Here is a 16,899-nt window from a genome sequence, read left to right on the forward strand (position 1 = left end):
ACTTCTGCTCCTGGAGGGCCTCATGGAAGAGGTGGCCCTGCCTTCCCGCCTCACCTCCCCAGGAGCTTGTTCTCCCAGAGGGCCTCGTGGAGGAGGTGGCCCTGCCCCCCGCCAGCCTCACCTCCCCAGGAACTTCTCCTAGAGGGCCTCATGGAGGTTGTGGGCCTGCCCGTCGGCCTCACCTCCCCAGGGGCTTGCACCTGCCTGCTCGCCTCCCCTCCCCAGGAGCTTCTCCCAGAGGGCCTTGTGGAGGGGGTGGCCCTGCCCACCAGCCTCACCTCCCCAGGAGCTCGCTGGTCATGCGGCTCCACTGTGCCTCCCGGCTCTGTGCCTCCAGCTTGCCCCGGAGATCCTGGCGCTCCTCCTGCAGGAGGCTTCTTGAGGCCTGCAGCTCCCGCTGGCTTTCAGACAGCTGTTTCTGGAGCCCCGTGGCCCTCGCCTCGGACGACTCCAGCTGCTGGCGCAGCTCCTGCCCAGGAGTAGGGATGTGGTGAATCCCTGCGGCCTGGCCAGGCCTCTGAACACAGAAGCCAGCCGGGGCCCCTACTCCCAGAGAAAGGACGCAGTTCCGACCAGAGACGCACTGCAGGGCCAGCCTCCTGGGGGTCAGCCTCCTGGGGGTCAGCCTCCTGGGGGGGGGGTCAGCCTCCTGGGGGGGGTCAGCCTCCTGGGGGGGTCAGCCTCCTGGGGGTCAGCCTCCTGGGGGTCAGCCTCCTGGAAGTCAGCCTCCTGGGGTCAGCCTCCTGGGGGTCAGCCTCCTGGGGGTCAGCCTCCTGGGGGCAGCCTCCTGGAGGGCAGCCTCCTGGGGGCAGCCTCCTGCGGGCCACGGGCAGGCCCATAGCGGCCCTTCTCAGCCTGGCAGGCTTTTGCCTACCTGCTCCCGCTGCCGCCACCTCTGAATGGCCTGCCGCACAGCCCACAGTGCTGAGTCCGGGTCCGCCGGGGACTCAGCCCTCAGGGAGTTCCCAGCATGCAGGGGGCTCCCCCGTTGGCCCTGCGCCCCCTCGCCTTCAGCACCACTGCTCCTTGCCAGCTCCTCGCTCCCCGCATCTGCCTGGGCCACCTTCAGGGAGCAGAGAGGATGGAGCTAAGGGCTGAGGGCATACGGGTCCTGCCAGACCATCTCCCAGGCCAGCCTGAACCGCAGGGGCCCTGTGGCCCGTCGGCTGCCCGCGTGGGAAGGACCCAGCTGGGCCTGCACCTGTGTGATGCTGTCCAAGAGAAGCCGCAGGGTCTCCACCTCCGCCCTCGAGTCCTCTGGGGCCGTCGGGCCTCCGCCGCCATGCTGGGACTCCTGGAGGGATGGGGGGTGGGGGAGGCTGCTCAGCGAGGCCCAGGTCCCCACACACCAGCCACCCTCTCCCAGCCACGCACCAGTCTCTGCACGTCCATTCTCAGGGAAGAGATGGCTCTCTCCTTGCTCGCGTTTTGCTCGGTGAGTTTCTCCACCAGCAGTGTCTGTTCTGCGAGTCTGGGGACAGCGGGGTGGGGCAGGGCTGTCCACGCGGAGATCAGAGCCCAGGGCACTGGGGGCCTGGGAGTCCGGCTCTGTCTGCCTCCTCCGTAGTGCCGTTGGCCGCCTCTGATCCCCACTGCGATCAGACGCCGCTCTCCCGCTCTAGAAACTTCAGCGGCTCCCATTGTCTCGGGGGTCAGTGTAGACCCTGAGTTCAGCATCGAGCTCCCACCATGACCCGGACTCAGCTCGCCAGCCCGGTGGTGAGGCTTCCTCTGCCCACCTGCCCTGGTTGTGCCCTGCCCCTCCCTGCCCCGTGGTGAGGCTTCCTCTGCCCACCTGCCCTGGTTGTGCCCTGCCCCTCCCTGCCCCGTGGTGAGGCTTCCTCTGCCCACCTGCCCTGGTTGTGCCCTGCCCCTCCCTGTGACTGCAGCACCTCTGATGGTTTATTGTCTTTCCTTCCAGCTTCTTCTCTGGGGCCACCCTTGGGCCTCCCTAGACGCAGAGCCCTAGGCGCCCACACACCTGGCCTGGAGCGCCGCCTTCTCCGCGGCCCAGCAGCCCTGCAGCTGCAGCATCTCCCGCACCTTGTCCCGCAGCTGCTGCTCCAAGGCAGCGGCCTCACTGCCGGCCGTCAGCCGCAGGTTGGAGCTGAGGTTCAGGCAGGCCGTGTGCAGGCGCCGGGCCATCCTGGCCACATCCGCCCGCAGGTCAGCGAGGCCCCTGCGAGACCAGGGCGCACCCGGCTGAGCCTCAGGAGTGTCTGTGGGCTCAGCCTGGGGGCTCCACGCTGGCTGGGACAGGCGGGGTCTGGTCTCAGGACAGCGGTCTGCCCACCTCAGCAGAGGACCCACAGGTGGCCTCACAGCCGGGCGGGGCTGGGCCGGGGCTGGGCCAGGACGCACAGGACGGGCTGTCTGCCTGGAGCGGGACTTGGACTGTCTGAGCCTCAAGGGCCCACGACAGACAGGTCCTGGCAGTCACCAAGGGTGAGGTGCCTGGCCAGGACCAAGCTCCATGCAAGTCCGCCCGCCCCTGCTGACGGTGGCTCCGTAAGTGGCCTACCCGCTCATGGCACCTGGCCCCCTGCCTGACCTGCCCTGTACACTCGGCCACCTCCCCCAGGGTGCCCTCTGTCCCCCTTGGGCCAGCGGGTGGGCACGCACTTCTCGGTGGCTGCACGCAGCTCGGCCAGGCGTCCCCGGAGCGCGGTGACCTGCCTCTGCAGGAGGGTGTCCTGGGGCTGCCCTGAGCGGGCGCGCCCGGCCTGCAGGCGAGAGGCAGAGGCCAGGCTGAGGGGTGGGGGGCCCGTGACCCCATTCACCCCCACACCACTCCTCCGGCACCGGGGGTGGGGAGCAGACCTCGTCATCAGCCTCTGTGGCCCCTTCTCCTCCCCAACAATCAGACTGCCCCCTACCTGGGACAGGGCTTGGCTCCCCTCCCAGAGGCTGTAGGGGTGAGCACCCCCAGCTGCAGAGCCAGGACCCCCTCGGCCTGGTCCCCCTGAGGGTGAAGGCAGCACTCAGCTGGGGTGTGGGCGGTGGGGGTGTGGGGGCAGGGGGTCAGGTGTGGGCGAGAGTTGAGGCGGCAGGATACAGCCCCGTGTGGTCAGCGAGGCCAGCCTTGCAGGGAACTGCACTGAAGCCCAGACTCAGAGTCCCGGCCTCCATGCCGCCTCCCCAGCCCCACGACCAGGGCCGGGTCCTGAACGCTGAGCTCAGAGGCCGGGCTCTGCAGGCTCCCACAGCCCCTCCACCTGGTGGAGCCCCAGTGCTTTTCCATGTTGCTTCAGACAAAGCCAAAGGCCCTCTGGCTCCAGACTCGCACCCCACCCGCCCCTTCACGAGGCCTTTGCTGAGCCCCCTCCCCGACCCCCACTGAGGCCCCCCATGAGCCCAAATGCCCCCTGCGGTGCACCGTCTCCTGGAGCGGCCCCCGCCCACTGTGGTCATCGAGAGCTTGGGTGACACGGAGGGGTGGACACTGGCCCCGCCTGCCCGACACTGATGGAAATACAGGACACGCCAGACTCCACAGCTTCTGGAAGCGAGGCTGGCGGCCGCTGTGGTAAGGGACACGTAGGCCAGGGACGGGGAAAGCTCCTGACTCAAGAGCGACTTGCCAAACGCAACTTGAACTTGTTTCTTTGACCACAGGGGCTCCGAGGACATAGGGGAAAGCCTGGGTCCTCTCAAGGGGGAGTCTACTCACCTATAAGAGTGACCCCCCCAAGTTGCATTCCAAGCAAGGTGTGCTAGAGACAGGCAGACCCGCACACACACACATACACACACACACCTGCCTGCAGGGGCTGTAAGCAGGTACAGTGGACAGGGAACCAGTGTGCACACACACACAGATACACACACACACACACACCTGCCTGCAGGGGCTGTAAGGAGATGAACCAGCACACACATGCCCACATGTGCACACACACACACACACAGACACACACCTGCCTGCAGGCACTGCAAGGAGCTGCAGTGGGTGGTGAACCAGCACACACATGCACGCAGCCTGTAGGAGGGGCAGTGTCCCCCCCAATTCACATGTTGAAACCTAATCACCCACGTGATCGTATCTGGAGGTAGGGCTTTTCAGCTCCACCCCTATGAAGGGTGTTAGTGCCCTTAGAAAAGGGGCCCCACGAGCTCTCCCTCCCTTCTGCCGTTTGAGTGGACAGCCAGAAGGTGTCATCGGTGATTCAGACAACCCTGCTCATCCTCACCAGCCACTGAAAGGGCTGGCACCTTGATCTTGGGCTTCCAGCCTCTACAGCTGTGGGAAATGTTTGTTTATAAGCCCGGGGCTGGGGTACTTCTGCTCCAGCAGCCTGGAGGGACCAAGACAGGAAGGAAAAATCTTGGAGATTTGGATTTGGAAGCATGAGTTAGCCTCCGTGCAGTTTTCAGCCTAATTCACAAAACCTGGGTGGTTTTGAAACAATAAATTTAAGCTGGACATTTACTTCCATGTGGCCCCAAAGATGATCAGAGTCCCTAGAATCTGCCTGAAGCAAATGAAAATCTTTTTTGGAACATACCATTTTCATTCCAGGTTTCAAAGAATTTTCAGAGTTCCAAGGATACTACACGGCTCTTAACTGAAGAAATCAGAAAACCACCAAAGACACAAAGGAGCCCAGCACCATGATCAAGAACCAGCAGAAACAATAAACTCAGACCTTGAAGGAGTTCAGATATTGGAACATCAGAAACAGACTACAAAACAACTGCTCTCTAGCATGCACTCCACTCCAGTGTTCTTGCCTGGAGAGTCCCAGGGACAGTGGAGTCTGGTGGGCTGCCATCTATGGGGTCGCACAGAGTCGGACACGACTGACGTGACTTAGCAGCAGCAGCAACAAACAGAGCAGGGGCTGGAAAACGTGAGACTAAGATATGCAGAGAACAGAATAAAAGCAGGAGCTTTAAAGATGAAAAATACAGTATTAGAAGTTACACCAAATAGGCAGGTTTAACAGAGATTGGATACCAGGAGAGGAAACTGATGAGCAGCAGGGTGGGCTTGAACAAATTACCTACGACATAGACCAGGGCGATAAGTAGAGGAGGCTAAGAGCGTAGGAAGGAGCCCAGGAAGCGTGAGGTGCATGGGGCAGAGGGGAGGGGAGGGGACGGGTGAGGAGGGGTGGAGAAAGGAGGGGTGGGGGGAGAAGGGAAGGAGGGGAGGAGGGAGGGAGGGAGAGGAGGAGGAAGGGAGGGAGAGGAGGGAAGGAGCAGAGGAGGGAGTAGGGGAGGGGTGCGGGAGGGGGGACTCCGGCAACTGTGGAAGACAGAACAGCGGCTTCCCCAGACAAAGGGAGAAGGAACCCTGATGAGCAGAAGCAGAATAAACAGAAGTCTGCTGTCGGAGGTCACAGGAAGTCACAGCAGAGAACCCCCAGCGGCCAGAGTGATGCCCGCCAGAGGAGTCAGGGGTCAGTGGGTGTTGGCGGGCTGGAAGCCAGGAGACGGAGCCAGGACCTCGTTAAGGTGCTGAGAGAAGCCACTGCCAGCAAGTGGGAGAGGCGTTCAAGGCCGAGGGGGAGTAGAGAGCCTTGATCGGTGGCGCCAGACTGGACCCAAGTCTGCCTCCGGGGCGCCTGTCCCGCCATCCAGCTGAGGCTGGGGGTGAGGTGTCCGCCCTGTCTCACCGGCTCCATGGCAGTCCAGCGCCCTGTGAGGACTGATCTGATCGGAAAGGCCATGCCTTCTCCCCACACCCTCCTGTCCCGGGACAGCTGTCTTGCAGGAAGAGCCATGTCCACAGAGCGGGGGCAGCCCCTGCTCCACCGGGTCCATGTGGGAAGAGCTGGGATGGCTCCTCTGCAGTGGGCTTGTCCGAGGGACCCCCGTGCAGGGTCAGCCTGGACCCGGGGACCACCTCGGCCTCTGCCCCATGGCCAGGGAGAAATCCGGCCCTGGAGGCCGCTGGCAGGCGCTGGGGGGCATCCAGGGCAGATCAGGGAAGGTGCGGCCAGGCACAGGCACGGCTGACAGTCTCAAGTCCTGCCCTACTTCACACTGCGAGTCCTGCAGCTGGCGACCAGCCCGCATGGTCCACACGGCATTGCCGCTGCAGTGAGGCTGAGGCCACAGCCCCGTGCCCTGACCCCAACCAGGGCTGAGGGTTTCGTAAGAGGCCGTGGGGTTCCTGCTGGCCCGGGAGTCCGGCCCATGGAGACTCCTCCCTCTGGCACAGGGCAGCCACATGGGGCCCAGGGCTCAGCCCTCACCCGACTTCCCAGTCCAGCCCTGGGCTCCTTCTCAAAGCGGGGGGCTTCCCACCTGGTGTCCCCCACTCCGCAGATGGCTGTGGCCAGGCCGAGCAAGGTCGTGGTGTGGCGGGGGCTGCCACCAGCTCACCCCCTCCCGGTCCTCGCTGTCCACCCCCACGTCAGCCGCGGGCACCGAGCCGGGCGTCACCCTGCGCATGGGCAGGAGCTGGGGAGCACCTCTCTGTGGGTCCGGCGCTGTGCTTCCCGCAGCTCCAGCTCGGCCCACAGACGGGGCACGCTGCCCGTTGTCCTGGCCAGCTCCTCGGCCAGCCTGTCGTGGGCCTTCCTCAGCTGCTCCAGCTGCTCCCGCAGGAGGGCGTTCACCTGGGAGAGGCCGGTGCTCCTGGATGGGCAGGGATGCGGCAGCGTGATTGTAGGCGGGCAGCCTCCCCTCAGACCCCCAGCCCCAAGACCTCCTGGGCTCAGATGACCCCAGCTTGATTGTGCAGCCCCACCACTCTTAAGTGGTGCTGACTGCCTGCAGTGGCTCCCCCGCGGACAGGGACAGAAAACGGAGGCCAGCTTCAGGTCCCCCTCTGGCACCCCGCCCCGCCCCCAACATATCTGCTGTCCTTTCCTCCCTCCCCGAGCTCCCTGGTTCTGCCCTCACGACTATGGCTGCCGTTCACTCCAGGGTGTGGAGGTGAACCCCAGACCAGCAAGAGGGTCAGGGCTTAGGAGCCCCAGCTGAGGGAACCGGGGCTGGGAGGGAGGCACATTCCTGTAGCGGGGTGGGCTGGGGGGGAGGGGTCAGGTGTGCGCCGGGGAGGGGGCAACCCCTCCGTGACTGTGGGCCTCTCCCCGCAAGGCAGACCTGTGTGTGGCTGCAGTCGGGGACCCCAAACCCTGCAGAGCCCGCACTTCCTGGCCAGGCTGCGAGCCCATGGGGGTTCCTCTGCTCTTCTCCGCTCTGGGGGCTTCAGCCTCTTGGAGGTTTATTTTCTGCAGCCCCTGCCCCTACCCCCCGCTTCTCCAAAACTGGTTTTCAAGATGCTTTTCAGCACTGATCCTTTGCCAGTGTCCCTGAGGAGGAACCAAATCTGGGAAGCATGCCACAGACAGCTTAACCTTCCTGGGTCTGGCGACGGAGCTGCCTTGGGGGCTCCGCCCCGCCTGCCCCCCTCGGCAGGGACCCTGGTGAGATGCTCTTCCCTCCAGGGGCGTGTCCTGGGGCTTGGGGCTCCCTCTGGGGGGCCGGGGGTGACATACAATTACCCACAGTGCTCAAATGAGCCTGGTCGTGACCACAGAGCGGCTTGAAGCCAAAGGGGCCTGGGGGGTCAGAGCTGGAGTGGGAAGAAGAGTGGGACTGGGGGCAACTGAGAGACACCCCAGGACTGGCCAGGCCAACCAAGGCTCACAGGCAGCTCTGGTGCCCTGCTTGTAGCACGGGCCAGAACCCCTGCCCCAGCTGGTGTGGGGGTCTGGGGAGGGGCAGGACAGGGAGCAGACTGAGGCCCAGGTGTGTGGCCCCCGCCCCGCCCTGCTCTGCACCCCCAGCTCTGACTCGGAGTCTCTCTGGAGGAGTCGCCAACAGTCTGGGGCACCTGCCCTGCCGGCAGGCTCCCTGCAGCCCAGCCGGCCGCGCCCGCCCGGCCTCACCTCTGCTCGGCCGCCTCCAGACGGCCCAGGGCGTCCTCCAGGTCCATGCTGCGCTCCAGCTCCGACCTCCGCAGCTGGGCCGTGGTGGCCTGCAGCCGGGCCTGCAGCTGAGAGGGCAATGACCCACCTGGCCGGCTGCTTCCAAGCCCTGCGGGCCGGGCGGCTTGGGCACAGGGCCCTCCCAGGGATGGTGGGAGGCTCTGGGGGTCTCCAGCTGGGTGGGGGTTAGGCTGGGGTCAGGGGTGCGGTCGAGTGGGGTGTGGTCAGAGGGGTCAGGCTGGTGGCCGGCCCCACGGCTGCCCTGCGCCTCGTGCCGCGGCCGGCTGAAGAGGCCCCACGTCAGGCCAGGCGAGGGGACATGGAGCCGGCCTGCGGTCACCCACACTGCAGTGAGTATGCGTGGGGTCCCACCCCGCCCCTTCTGCCTGGGCTTGACCCTCTGTCCACCCCAGCCCCTCATCCAGCAGGGGGACAAAGCCACCCCACCATAGGTGGGCCTGCAGCCCCCAGGTGGGTCTGGTGGCAGGGAAGCCCCTGGAACTGGCCCAGACCACCGGTGAGTCTTCAGGGCTGAGCTGATGGCAACCTCGCTCCAAGGGAAAGAGGCTGCTGGAGGCCGGGGGCACCACCCAGATCTGCACCCAGAGCACATTCTGGGGGTCCGAGGAGGGGCTGCAGCAGGCCCAGGGGGCCGGCTGGCGGGGGCTGAGACAGGAAGACCAGGAGCACGGAGGGCCCCCCTGCGGCGGGGCCTGGGGCCCAGGAGGCGGGAGGGTGGGGCTCCCTGAGGCCCGCGGAGGGGCTGGGGGACCCGCGGAGGAAGGAGACAGAGGCCCATGGAGCAGTCACGCCCACCCCCACGCCGCCCGCCCGTCTCCTCCGGGGCACTCAGGGAGACCAGGCTCCTCCGTGGTCCGCACAAGGGGTGCCGGATGTGTGCAGGGGGGCGGGCGCGGCCTGGAGCTGGGATCTCACTGACTCACTCGGTTGCCTAATCTGGCTGCAGGGCTTCTGTGGCTTATATTCCCACTGGCCTCTTGTTCCCAACATCTCCCCACCCTGTGCTAGGAAGATGCCCCCACCCCCAGCTCCACACGGGCCGGGGAGGGGGAGGGCAGCGAGCTCATCCAGTGCTTCCGTCCCACTGGTCCTGCCCGAGGAGCTCCCTGTGGGGGGTGGAGGTGAGGACGGGGTGGGGGACCCCTTCGTGGGGTGGGGGTGAGGATGGGGTGGGGGCCTCTTGTGAGGCTGGGGGGTGAGGACGGGGGTTGGGGGCCTCTTGTGAGGCTGGGGGGTGAGGACAGGCGTTGGGGCTCCCTTAGTGGGGTGGAGGTGAGGATGGGGGTGGGGGGCCTCTTGTGGAGCTGGGGGTGAGGACGGGGGGACTTTGTGGGGCTGGGGATGAGGACAGGGGTCTGGGGGCCTCTTGTGGAGCTGGGGATAAGGACGGGTGTTGGGGGCTCCCTTCGTGGGGTAGGGGTGAGGATGGGGGTCCAGGGAGCTCCCTGGGGGGTGGGGTGAGGATGGGGGTCTGGGAGGCCTTCGTGGGGCAGGGGGTGAGGACGGGGGTCCGGGGGGCCTTCATGGGGTTGGGGGTGAGGACGGGGGTGGGGGGGCCTTCGTGGGGCTGGGGGTGAGGACCAGGGTCCGGGGGGCCCCTTCGTGGGGCTGGGCACACCGCCGACCCCAGGAAGCCCTTAGGACCCTCGAGGAGGCATGGCCAGCTGGGGCCATCACGCTTTCAGCCCCGGTCACTGGTCACACCAGAGAAAGGGCCAGACCGGGTCACCTCTCAGCCCACAGCGCGGCCCTGCATGACTGGGACCTGCGGTGAGCCTATTTCTTCACCTGGGGTCGTCCATCCCGTCGCATAGAGCAGGGGGCCGTGCAGACACAGGGGCTGTGAACACCCCTGCTGTGGGCCTGCCCCGTCCTGCTCCGAGGCCACGACTTGGGGCGGTGGACACGAGACAGAGGCCCTGCCCGGTGACCTCCATCACCGCTCTGCCTCAGTTTCCCCACCTGCACACCCGGAGGCCCTCCCGGCCACACAGCTCGGGGCCGAACGGCCTGTTGCTGCAGCCGGTCACCCTGGCAGGCCCTGTTGCTGCCGGGGGCACTGAGGGTGTGTCCAGGGCCTGTCTGTCCACCTCGGCTGTCAGGGGAGAGGCTGGGGTGCAGTCACCTCCTTCCAGCCTGCCCACCTCCCCTTGGCAGGCGTGGCCGCATGCTCGGGCTGGGCAGGGCGCTGGCCCCACGGGTCGGGACTGTCCCGGCCGCCCCCCAGGGCTCTGGGCAGACAGGCACAAGTCATTGCCTAAGCTGGGTCAGGGCCCCTGGGCACCATCCTGCCTCACCTGCCCACTCTAGCCTGAGTTTCTCTCTCTGCGGCACAGGGTTCGGCCATGGCTGGCCACCGTCGTCCCCCTGCTGGCAGGCCCGTGGGTCACCCCAGGGCAGGCTGCCAGGCGCCCTGAGCACTCACCCGCTCGTTGACCGTGTGGTACCTGCCAGCCAGCTCGTCCCGCTCGGCGCCCGCCTGGGCCAGCAGGTCCTCCAGCCGGGACAGCTCATCCTGCAGGAGCGTGTGTTCCTCCGGCCCGGAGCCCGGGGAAGCCAGGGGCTCCCGCAGCCCTGCAGGTGCAGCAGCAGGGTCAGCCCGTGGCCGTCCAGCCCCCAGTCCGGCAGCCTGTCCACCTGGCCCAGGGGCCCCTGGTGCAAGGAAGCGGCGCCTCCTCTCCTCTGGGTGGGCACGTGCCCACTCACGTCTCTCCCCAGTGTAGCCCAAACCAGCACAGCAGAGGGCCTGTGGGGGCGGCCTGGACACTGGGCACCCCTACCCCCGCTGGGCTTGAGAACTGCTGACTCAGGGCTGCAGGGTCCCGGAAGTGCTGCTCTAAGCACGCAGGGGCTCTCTTGTTCCTTAACATACCCAGCGAGGCCCCTGGCTCCTCTCAGAGGCTGGAGAGGCCCTCACTACCAAAAGGGGTCTCTGAGACCCATGCACGAGGGGTCAGGAGCATGGCCTGGGGCCAGGCTGGTGGCCACAGTGACCAACAGCGAGAGGGCCAGCAGTGGGGCCGGTGGGCAGGGCCGGAGCTCGGGCGGACCGCCGCTCTGCACCTGCGCCTTCCGAGCTCCAGCCTTTAGGATTCTCACTCATCCAGTGAGAAACGAGACTGGCAGTCGCAAGAGTTGCAAACAGAAATGCACGCTGGGTGGGGACGGTCTCCGCGGCTCAGGGGTGAGCACGCTGTGCAGATCAGCTTTTAGCTCCGTGGGTGACTCCGTGGGAGGGTGGGGGTCTCACCCCGGCACAGGACGGTGACAGGCCCGGAGGGGCCAGCCAGGCCAGGGCACAGGGCGGGAGGGCTCCCCGGGGCCGGACTCCCACCCACCGCCCTGCCGCTCCCCTGGGGCGCCCCTCACCTTGGCGAGGCCCCTCGGCCAGGCTGCCAGCCACAATGTCACGGATGCGGGCAGGCACGGGGATGGGGGAGGCCCGCCAGCGCCCCCCGCGCACGGTCAGTGCCCGATCTTCTCTGCTGGCCGTGGGGCTCAGGACGGTGTCCTCCAGCCTCTGAAAGACACGCGCCAAGAGACCCCTGGGGCCGGCAGGTCCTGGCACCGCTGCCTACCCGCCATGAATCCCCTGGAGTTGGGGCAGGGGTACCACCCCGCCCTGGGGAGGACCAGGCGAGGCTGAGGTCCCCCGAGGCCACCTGTGGAGGGGGCAGGCGTCCTGCCCATCCTGGGGGTGCTCAGGCGAGGAAGGGAGAGCGGTCAGGGAGCTCCTAGCCCAGGCTCTGCGCGCCTCTGCAGGGCTGCCCTGACCTCCACCCTGGGTCTCTCCGGGGACGCTGGAAGGCAGAGCCCTCGCCTTTGGCGCCCCTGGAGCAGGCGGTCCCCTGGTTTTCACGGTGGGGTTTGACAGGGAGGGGCCTGAACCCCACCCAGTGGGCCCAGAGCCCTGTGGACAGAGGGGCTGGCAACCAGTAGCAGGACCGGGTTGCACCCACATGGCTTCCTGGAGGATGAGGCCGGCCACCCTGTCCACGGGGAGGGGCCGTGGGGGCCCGGGGACGGGGTGGGGCAGGACTGAGGCGGGGCAGCAAGCGCACAGAGGGCACGGCCTCCGGCCTGGCCCTCCAGAGCAGGTGAGTGGCTGCGGAAGCGCTCTGAACAGGCCTGGGAGCGGTAGCAGACCCGGGGTCCTGGGTCCCCAGAGGCTGGTCCCCGGCTCCCCGGCTCCGGCTGGCACTTGGCCTCGGCCCTGCGGGTTCCTGGCTGCAGGAAGGTGGCCCGCTGGGGGCCTGGGTGCTCTCCAGGGCTGAAGGCAGGGCAGGGCCTTTGCGCTGGGGCCGATCCCAGCCCCGACTATGGGGAGGACGTGTGAACGCCAGGGCCGAGGCAGCCAATTCTGAAGCGGCGTGAGCACTCCGGACATGAGCGCGCGAGGAGTGGTATTGCCCGGGGTCGGGACGTGCCCAGCTGCCCACCGGACGTGACGTTCGCCATGAGGTTCAGGCCATGAGTTCAGGCTGAGGGGGGAACTGGCGGTGGATGTCCTCCCCGGGGGCTCTAGAGCCACAGACTCGGGTCCCCTCACCACCCCTCAGGGCCCAGCGCCCTGTCCTCCAGCAAACGGAGACCCTTCCCCGAACTCTGCCAAGGCTCCACCCCATTCAGGGCGTGGTGTGTAACCGCTGCACAGCCTCTACCTGCCCGCCCTCACCTCCTCTGCCCTCCCTGAAGACCCTCGTGAGGCCGAGACCCCTCACCTGTCTCTGATCTTGGGCCAGGCTGAGGGGACGGAGGGCTTCCTGAGCTCAGCCCTGCCCTCTCGCCATGCCTGGTACAAGCTCAGCCTGATCTGCGCTCCTAGGACCCAAACCTGGCCTCTTCTGCTCAAATCTGCCTGGACAGAAATCCTTCACTTTCATGTCAGTTCCAGGGGGGCTGGGAGTCAGGGTCCGAGCTCATACATGACCCCGGAGAGATCCTGCCCTGCCCGAAGCAGCTCAGTGAGCCGCAGAAACTGAGCCAACCCTGCTGCCCGGCCACGGAGTGAGACCCCGGGAGTGAGACCCCCGGGAGTGAGGACCCGGGAGTGAGGAGCCCGGAGTGAGGACCCCAGAGTGAGGGCCCCGGAGTGAGGGCCCCAGAGTGAGACCCCGGAGTGAGACCCTGGAGTGAGACCCTGGAGTGAGGGCCATGGAGTGAGCCCCTGGAGTGAGCCCCTGGAGTGAGACCGTGGAGTGAGACCCTGGAGTGAGACCCTGGAGTGAGGGCCCCAGAGTGAGGACCCCGGAGTGAGGACCCCGGAGTGAGGGCCCTGGACTGAGGGCCCTGGAGTGAGCCCCTGAAGTGAGCCCCTGGAGTGAGACCGTGGAGTGAGACCCTGGAGTGAGACCCTGGAGTGAGGGCCCTGGAGTGAGCCCCTGGAGTGAGCTCCTGGAGTGAGACCGTGGAGTGAGACCCTGGAGTGAGACCCTGGAGTGAGGGCCCTGGAGTGAGGACCCCGGAGTGAGGACCCCGGAGTGAGGGCCCTGGACTGAGGGCCCTGGAGTGAGCCCCTGGAGTGAGCCCCTGGAGTGAGACCGTGGAGTGAGACCCTGGAGTGAGACCCTGGAGTGAGGACCCCGGAGTGAGGACCTCGGAGTGAGTCCCTGGAGTGAGACCCTGGAGTGAAGGCCGTGGAGTGAGGACCCCGGAGTGAGACCCCGGAGTGAGGGCCCCGGAGTGAGGACCCCGGAGTGAGACCCCGGAGTGAGGACCCCAGAGTGAGGAGCCCGGAGTGAGGACCCCGGAGTGAGACCCTGGAGTGAGACCCTGGAGTGAGGAGCCCGGAGTGAGGACCCCGGAGTGAGGACCCCAGAGTGAGGACCCCAGAGTGAGACCCCGGAGTGAGGAGCCCGGAGTGAGGACCCTGGAGTGAGGACCCTGGAGTGAGACCCTGGAGTGAGGAGCCTGGAGTGAGGAGCCTGGGGTGAGGACCCTGGAGTGAGGAGCCTGCAGTGAGGAGCCTGGGGTGAGATCCTGGAGTGAGGACCCTGGAGTGAGGAGCCTGGGGTGAGGACCCTGGAGTGAGGAGCCTGCAGTGAGGACCCTGGAGTGAGACCCTGGAGTGAGGAGCCTGCAGTGAGGGCCCTGGAGTGAGCCCCTGGAGTGAGGAGCCTGCAGTGAGGGCCCTGGAGTGAGCCCCTGGAGTGAGACCGTGGAGTGAGACCCTGGAGTGAGACCCTGGAGTGAGGACCCCGGAGTGAAGACCTCGGAGTGAGTCCCTGGAGTGAGACCCTGGAGTGAGGAGCCTGGGGTGAGGACCCTGGAGTGAGGAGCCTGCAGTGAGGACCCTGAAGTGAGATCCTGGAGTGAGGACCCTGGAGTGAGGAGCCTGGAGTGAGACCCTGGAGTGAGGAGCCCGGAGTGAGGACCCAGGGGTGAGGAGGCAGCTCCCCCTCCCCTGCTGTAGGCACTGCCTCCCCTGGGCAGCACCTTCGCTGCGCCTCTCAGCATGACCGGTGTGTGGTAAGCACCCTCCCTGGGCTGAGAGAGGGGAGGAGATGCGGGCAGCCCCTTCCGGGCCCAGCCAGGGAGGGGGCGCCAAGACCACCAAGACCTGCCCGGTCCTCCAGGAAGGCGAGGCCGCAGGCAGGCGCTGAGCCGCGGTCCTCCCTGAGGGGTCACGTCCAGGAAGCCTCCTCCTAGGCCAGGAAGGCCCCGGCCCGAGGCCCCCCTCCCCCGCGCCCTCCCTGCGCTAACGGGAAAGAGCCGCGGCACAGGCTTGACTCATTCCTAACAGTTACAGAGGGTCACTTATTAGCCGGGGCGTCCCCGGAGGAGCTGGGGGCGTAATGGGTTCCAGCTGCGGCCGGGTGCCTGCGATGGGCCGCGGCCCAGATGGAGCCGCTGCGGGGGTGCGCGGAGGCCCTCAGGCCGCCCCCTCCCCCACCCCCAGCGCCCCTCCCCCTCCCCGCCCCTCCCCCCAACCCCTGCAGAAACCCCGGGGGCGGCAGGGAGGGGCCCCAAGTTGGAGGGACGTCCAGCCAGGGCGTGCCCCTGGGCCTGCGCTTGGCTTGGACCCCTCGGTCAGCCACCTCCTTGCCCTCGGGAGACCCCGCGACTCCACCTACAGTTCTGTGGGCCGGGGGCCACCTCCGGGTTTTGGTCTGTCCCTGGGGTAGGCTGTCCTCCTGTGACCTGGAGTGCACTGGGAAAGTTCCAGAAGGCCCCTGGCAGCAATCTCAGCGGTCAGAGAGGACAGCAGGGCTGGGCCTCAGCCTCCCAGAAGACCCCAGACCCGCCGTGGAGCTTGCCCATGTGCCCAGGGCCTTCTCCCCGTCAGCTCAGCCTGCCTCTGAGGACCCCGGGAGGACACAGCCTCCGTGTGACGCCACCAGCAGGAGACCCAGTGGGACGGCCACCTCTTGATTCCTCACTGCCACCCTCCGCGTACGGCTGTATGGACGGGGAGGGCCTCCAGCCCGAGGACCATGGGCTTCCCGTCAGCCCACCCGAGGTCAAGGGGAACTCCCCTCTAGAGATGGGCAGGGTCCCTGCTGTGCCCCGGCCGGCTCGCTGCCCAGCCCAGGCCCGTCACCTGCTGTCGTGAGCCTTGTGCTCTCAGCTTTGAAAATGGGGGGAGGGGGGTCCCAGGGACCCGGGGGCTGCGGCTCCGTGGAGGGTGGGGGTTGCTTCCCTGGGACCCCAATTTTCACAGACTTGAGGGGGCTCGGAGGCAGATGCCGCTGAAGAACAGAGAGGGAGGTCAGGCAGAGCAGGCTCACTGTCCCCGTTGCTGGTGCCCAGCCTCGGCCCCCGAGGGGCCCCTCTGAATCGGGGGTTTGCACAGGCACACAGGTCCACAGAGATGGGGGGACTTGCAAAAGGAGCCCCGCCGCTTCCGGGGGCGGTGAGGCTGCTGCACACCCAGAGCCGGGCTAGGGAGACCCCTGGGTGGGCCAAGGTGGGTCCAGAGGGGCCCAGTGGTGAGGCAGGGAGGGCGGCCAGAAGCCCCGTCGGGTCACCCTGCGAGAGCGGGAGAGCGGCGGGGACCTCGGATCAGCCCGGACAGAGGCAGTCTCGGGGGCAGGAGCCCGGTGAGTGAGGGTGTCCGAAGGTGGCGGCCCGGCCGGCCGGCGGGGTTAGCGGCGGCGGAGCTGCAACAGCGCCACCGTGTGGCCGCGAGGGGTGCTGCAGAAGCTGTGGCTGACCCCGCTCTGGGAAGGAGGCTGGGACCCCCACCCCCAGAGCAGCGGGAATGGAGGGGCTCCCTTGTCTGTGGACAAAAGGGTGAAGCGAGAAGCGCGGCGCTCCTTCAGGGTTCTCAGCACATTTATATGTGTTGTCTCCACCTGAGAAGGCAGCTCAGGGTCGCGCGTCTACAACAGCAGTGGTGGTGTCAGGACCTGCCCTGGACACCCCTCCCTCCCGCCCCGCCCCACCCCCCCCGCAGCGGCCAGGAGGCAGGACTCCGCAGGCATGCTGGCCTGGGGTCTCCCCACCTTGGCGGCAGGGGAACAGGGACAGTCTGGGGCCACCCCAGCCCGCTCTCCTTCTCTGCCCCTGCCCCTCCCTCCTCTTCTGCCCCGGGCACTCCCACGGGGCCCCCTGCACCCCAGGGCTGGGCACAGCCTGAAGAACACACTCGAGGATGGGGCGTCCAGTCAAATCCAGCCCCGGACGTCGGCTTGCCCTCCTTCTGTGGCTTGGCTTGCGGCACAGAGGGCCCTGTGCCCGGGTGGCCACCTGCCAGGCTGCACTTCCTTAGGAGAAAGAGCCTCTCTGTGTCCGGGATAACACCTGGCCCCGCCATGCTGCGTCTCAGGACCGCCCGGTCCTGGTCTCTGGGGCCCTGGGCACCACCCCAGGAGCTGAGTCAGTAGTGTGGTCCTCAAGAGGAACAATGGGGCAGTCCTTGCCAGGCCTGAAACCAGGCACTGAGAAGGTGGGGGACAGCATTTCGTTCACCTCTGCACCCACACCCCCAGCCCCCAGCCCCATCAGCACTTGGCACGTAAGCAGGCTCGTCGGACACGGGTCAGCACCAGGATGA

At 67.0% G+C, this 16,899-nt stretch overlaps 1 protein-coding gene across 6 annotated transcripts in view; it reads right to left on the reverse strand.

Annotated features, from left to right (window-relative positions):
* CROCC2 (ciliary rootlet coiled-coil, rootletin family member 2) overlaps positions 1 to 16,899 on the reverse strand; it is a 69,147-nt gene that overhangs the window by 44,140 nt on the left and 8,108 nt on the right. For all 6 annotated transcript variants that reach the window (XM_086374593.1, XM_086374585.1, XM_086374577.1 and 3 more), the window contains exons 2-11: positions 11,274 to 11,424; positions 10,330 to 10,478; positions 7,845 to 7,951; positions 6,420 to 6,585; positions 2,623 to 2,723; positions 1,982 to 2,179; positions 1,375 to 1,471; positions 1,202 to 1,294; positions 875 to 1,063; positions 279 to 469 (exon numbers count right to left, since the gene is read on the reverse strand). In XM_086374593.1, the coding sequence (XP_086230719.1) occupies positions 279 to 469; positions 875 to 1,063; positions 1,202 to 1,294; positions 1,375 to 1,471; positions 1,982 to 2,179; positions 2,623 to 2,723; positions 6,420 to 6,585; positions 7,845 to 7,951; positions 10,330 to 10,478; positions 11,274 to 11,424 (1,442 nt within the window). The remainder of the gene's footprint in view (positions 1 to 278; positions 470 to 874; positions 1,064 to 1,201; positions 1,295 to 1,374; positions 1,472 to 1,981; positions 2,180 to 2,622; positions 2,724 to 6,419; positions 6,586 to 7,844; positions 7,952 to 10,329; positions 10,479 to 11,273; positions 11,425 to 16,899) is intronic.

This window comes from Bos grunniens, chromosome 3 (assembly GCF_055505025.1).
Source record: "Bos grunniens cultivar Pamir isolate PY7600 chromosome 3, Bosgru_T2T1.0, whole genome shotgun sequence".
NCBI lineage: Eukaryota > Metazoa > Chordata > Mammalia > Artiodactyla > Bovidae > Bos > Bos grunniens.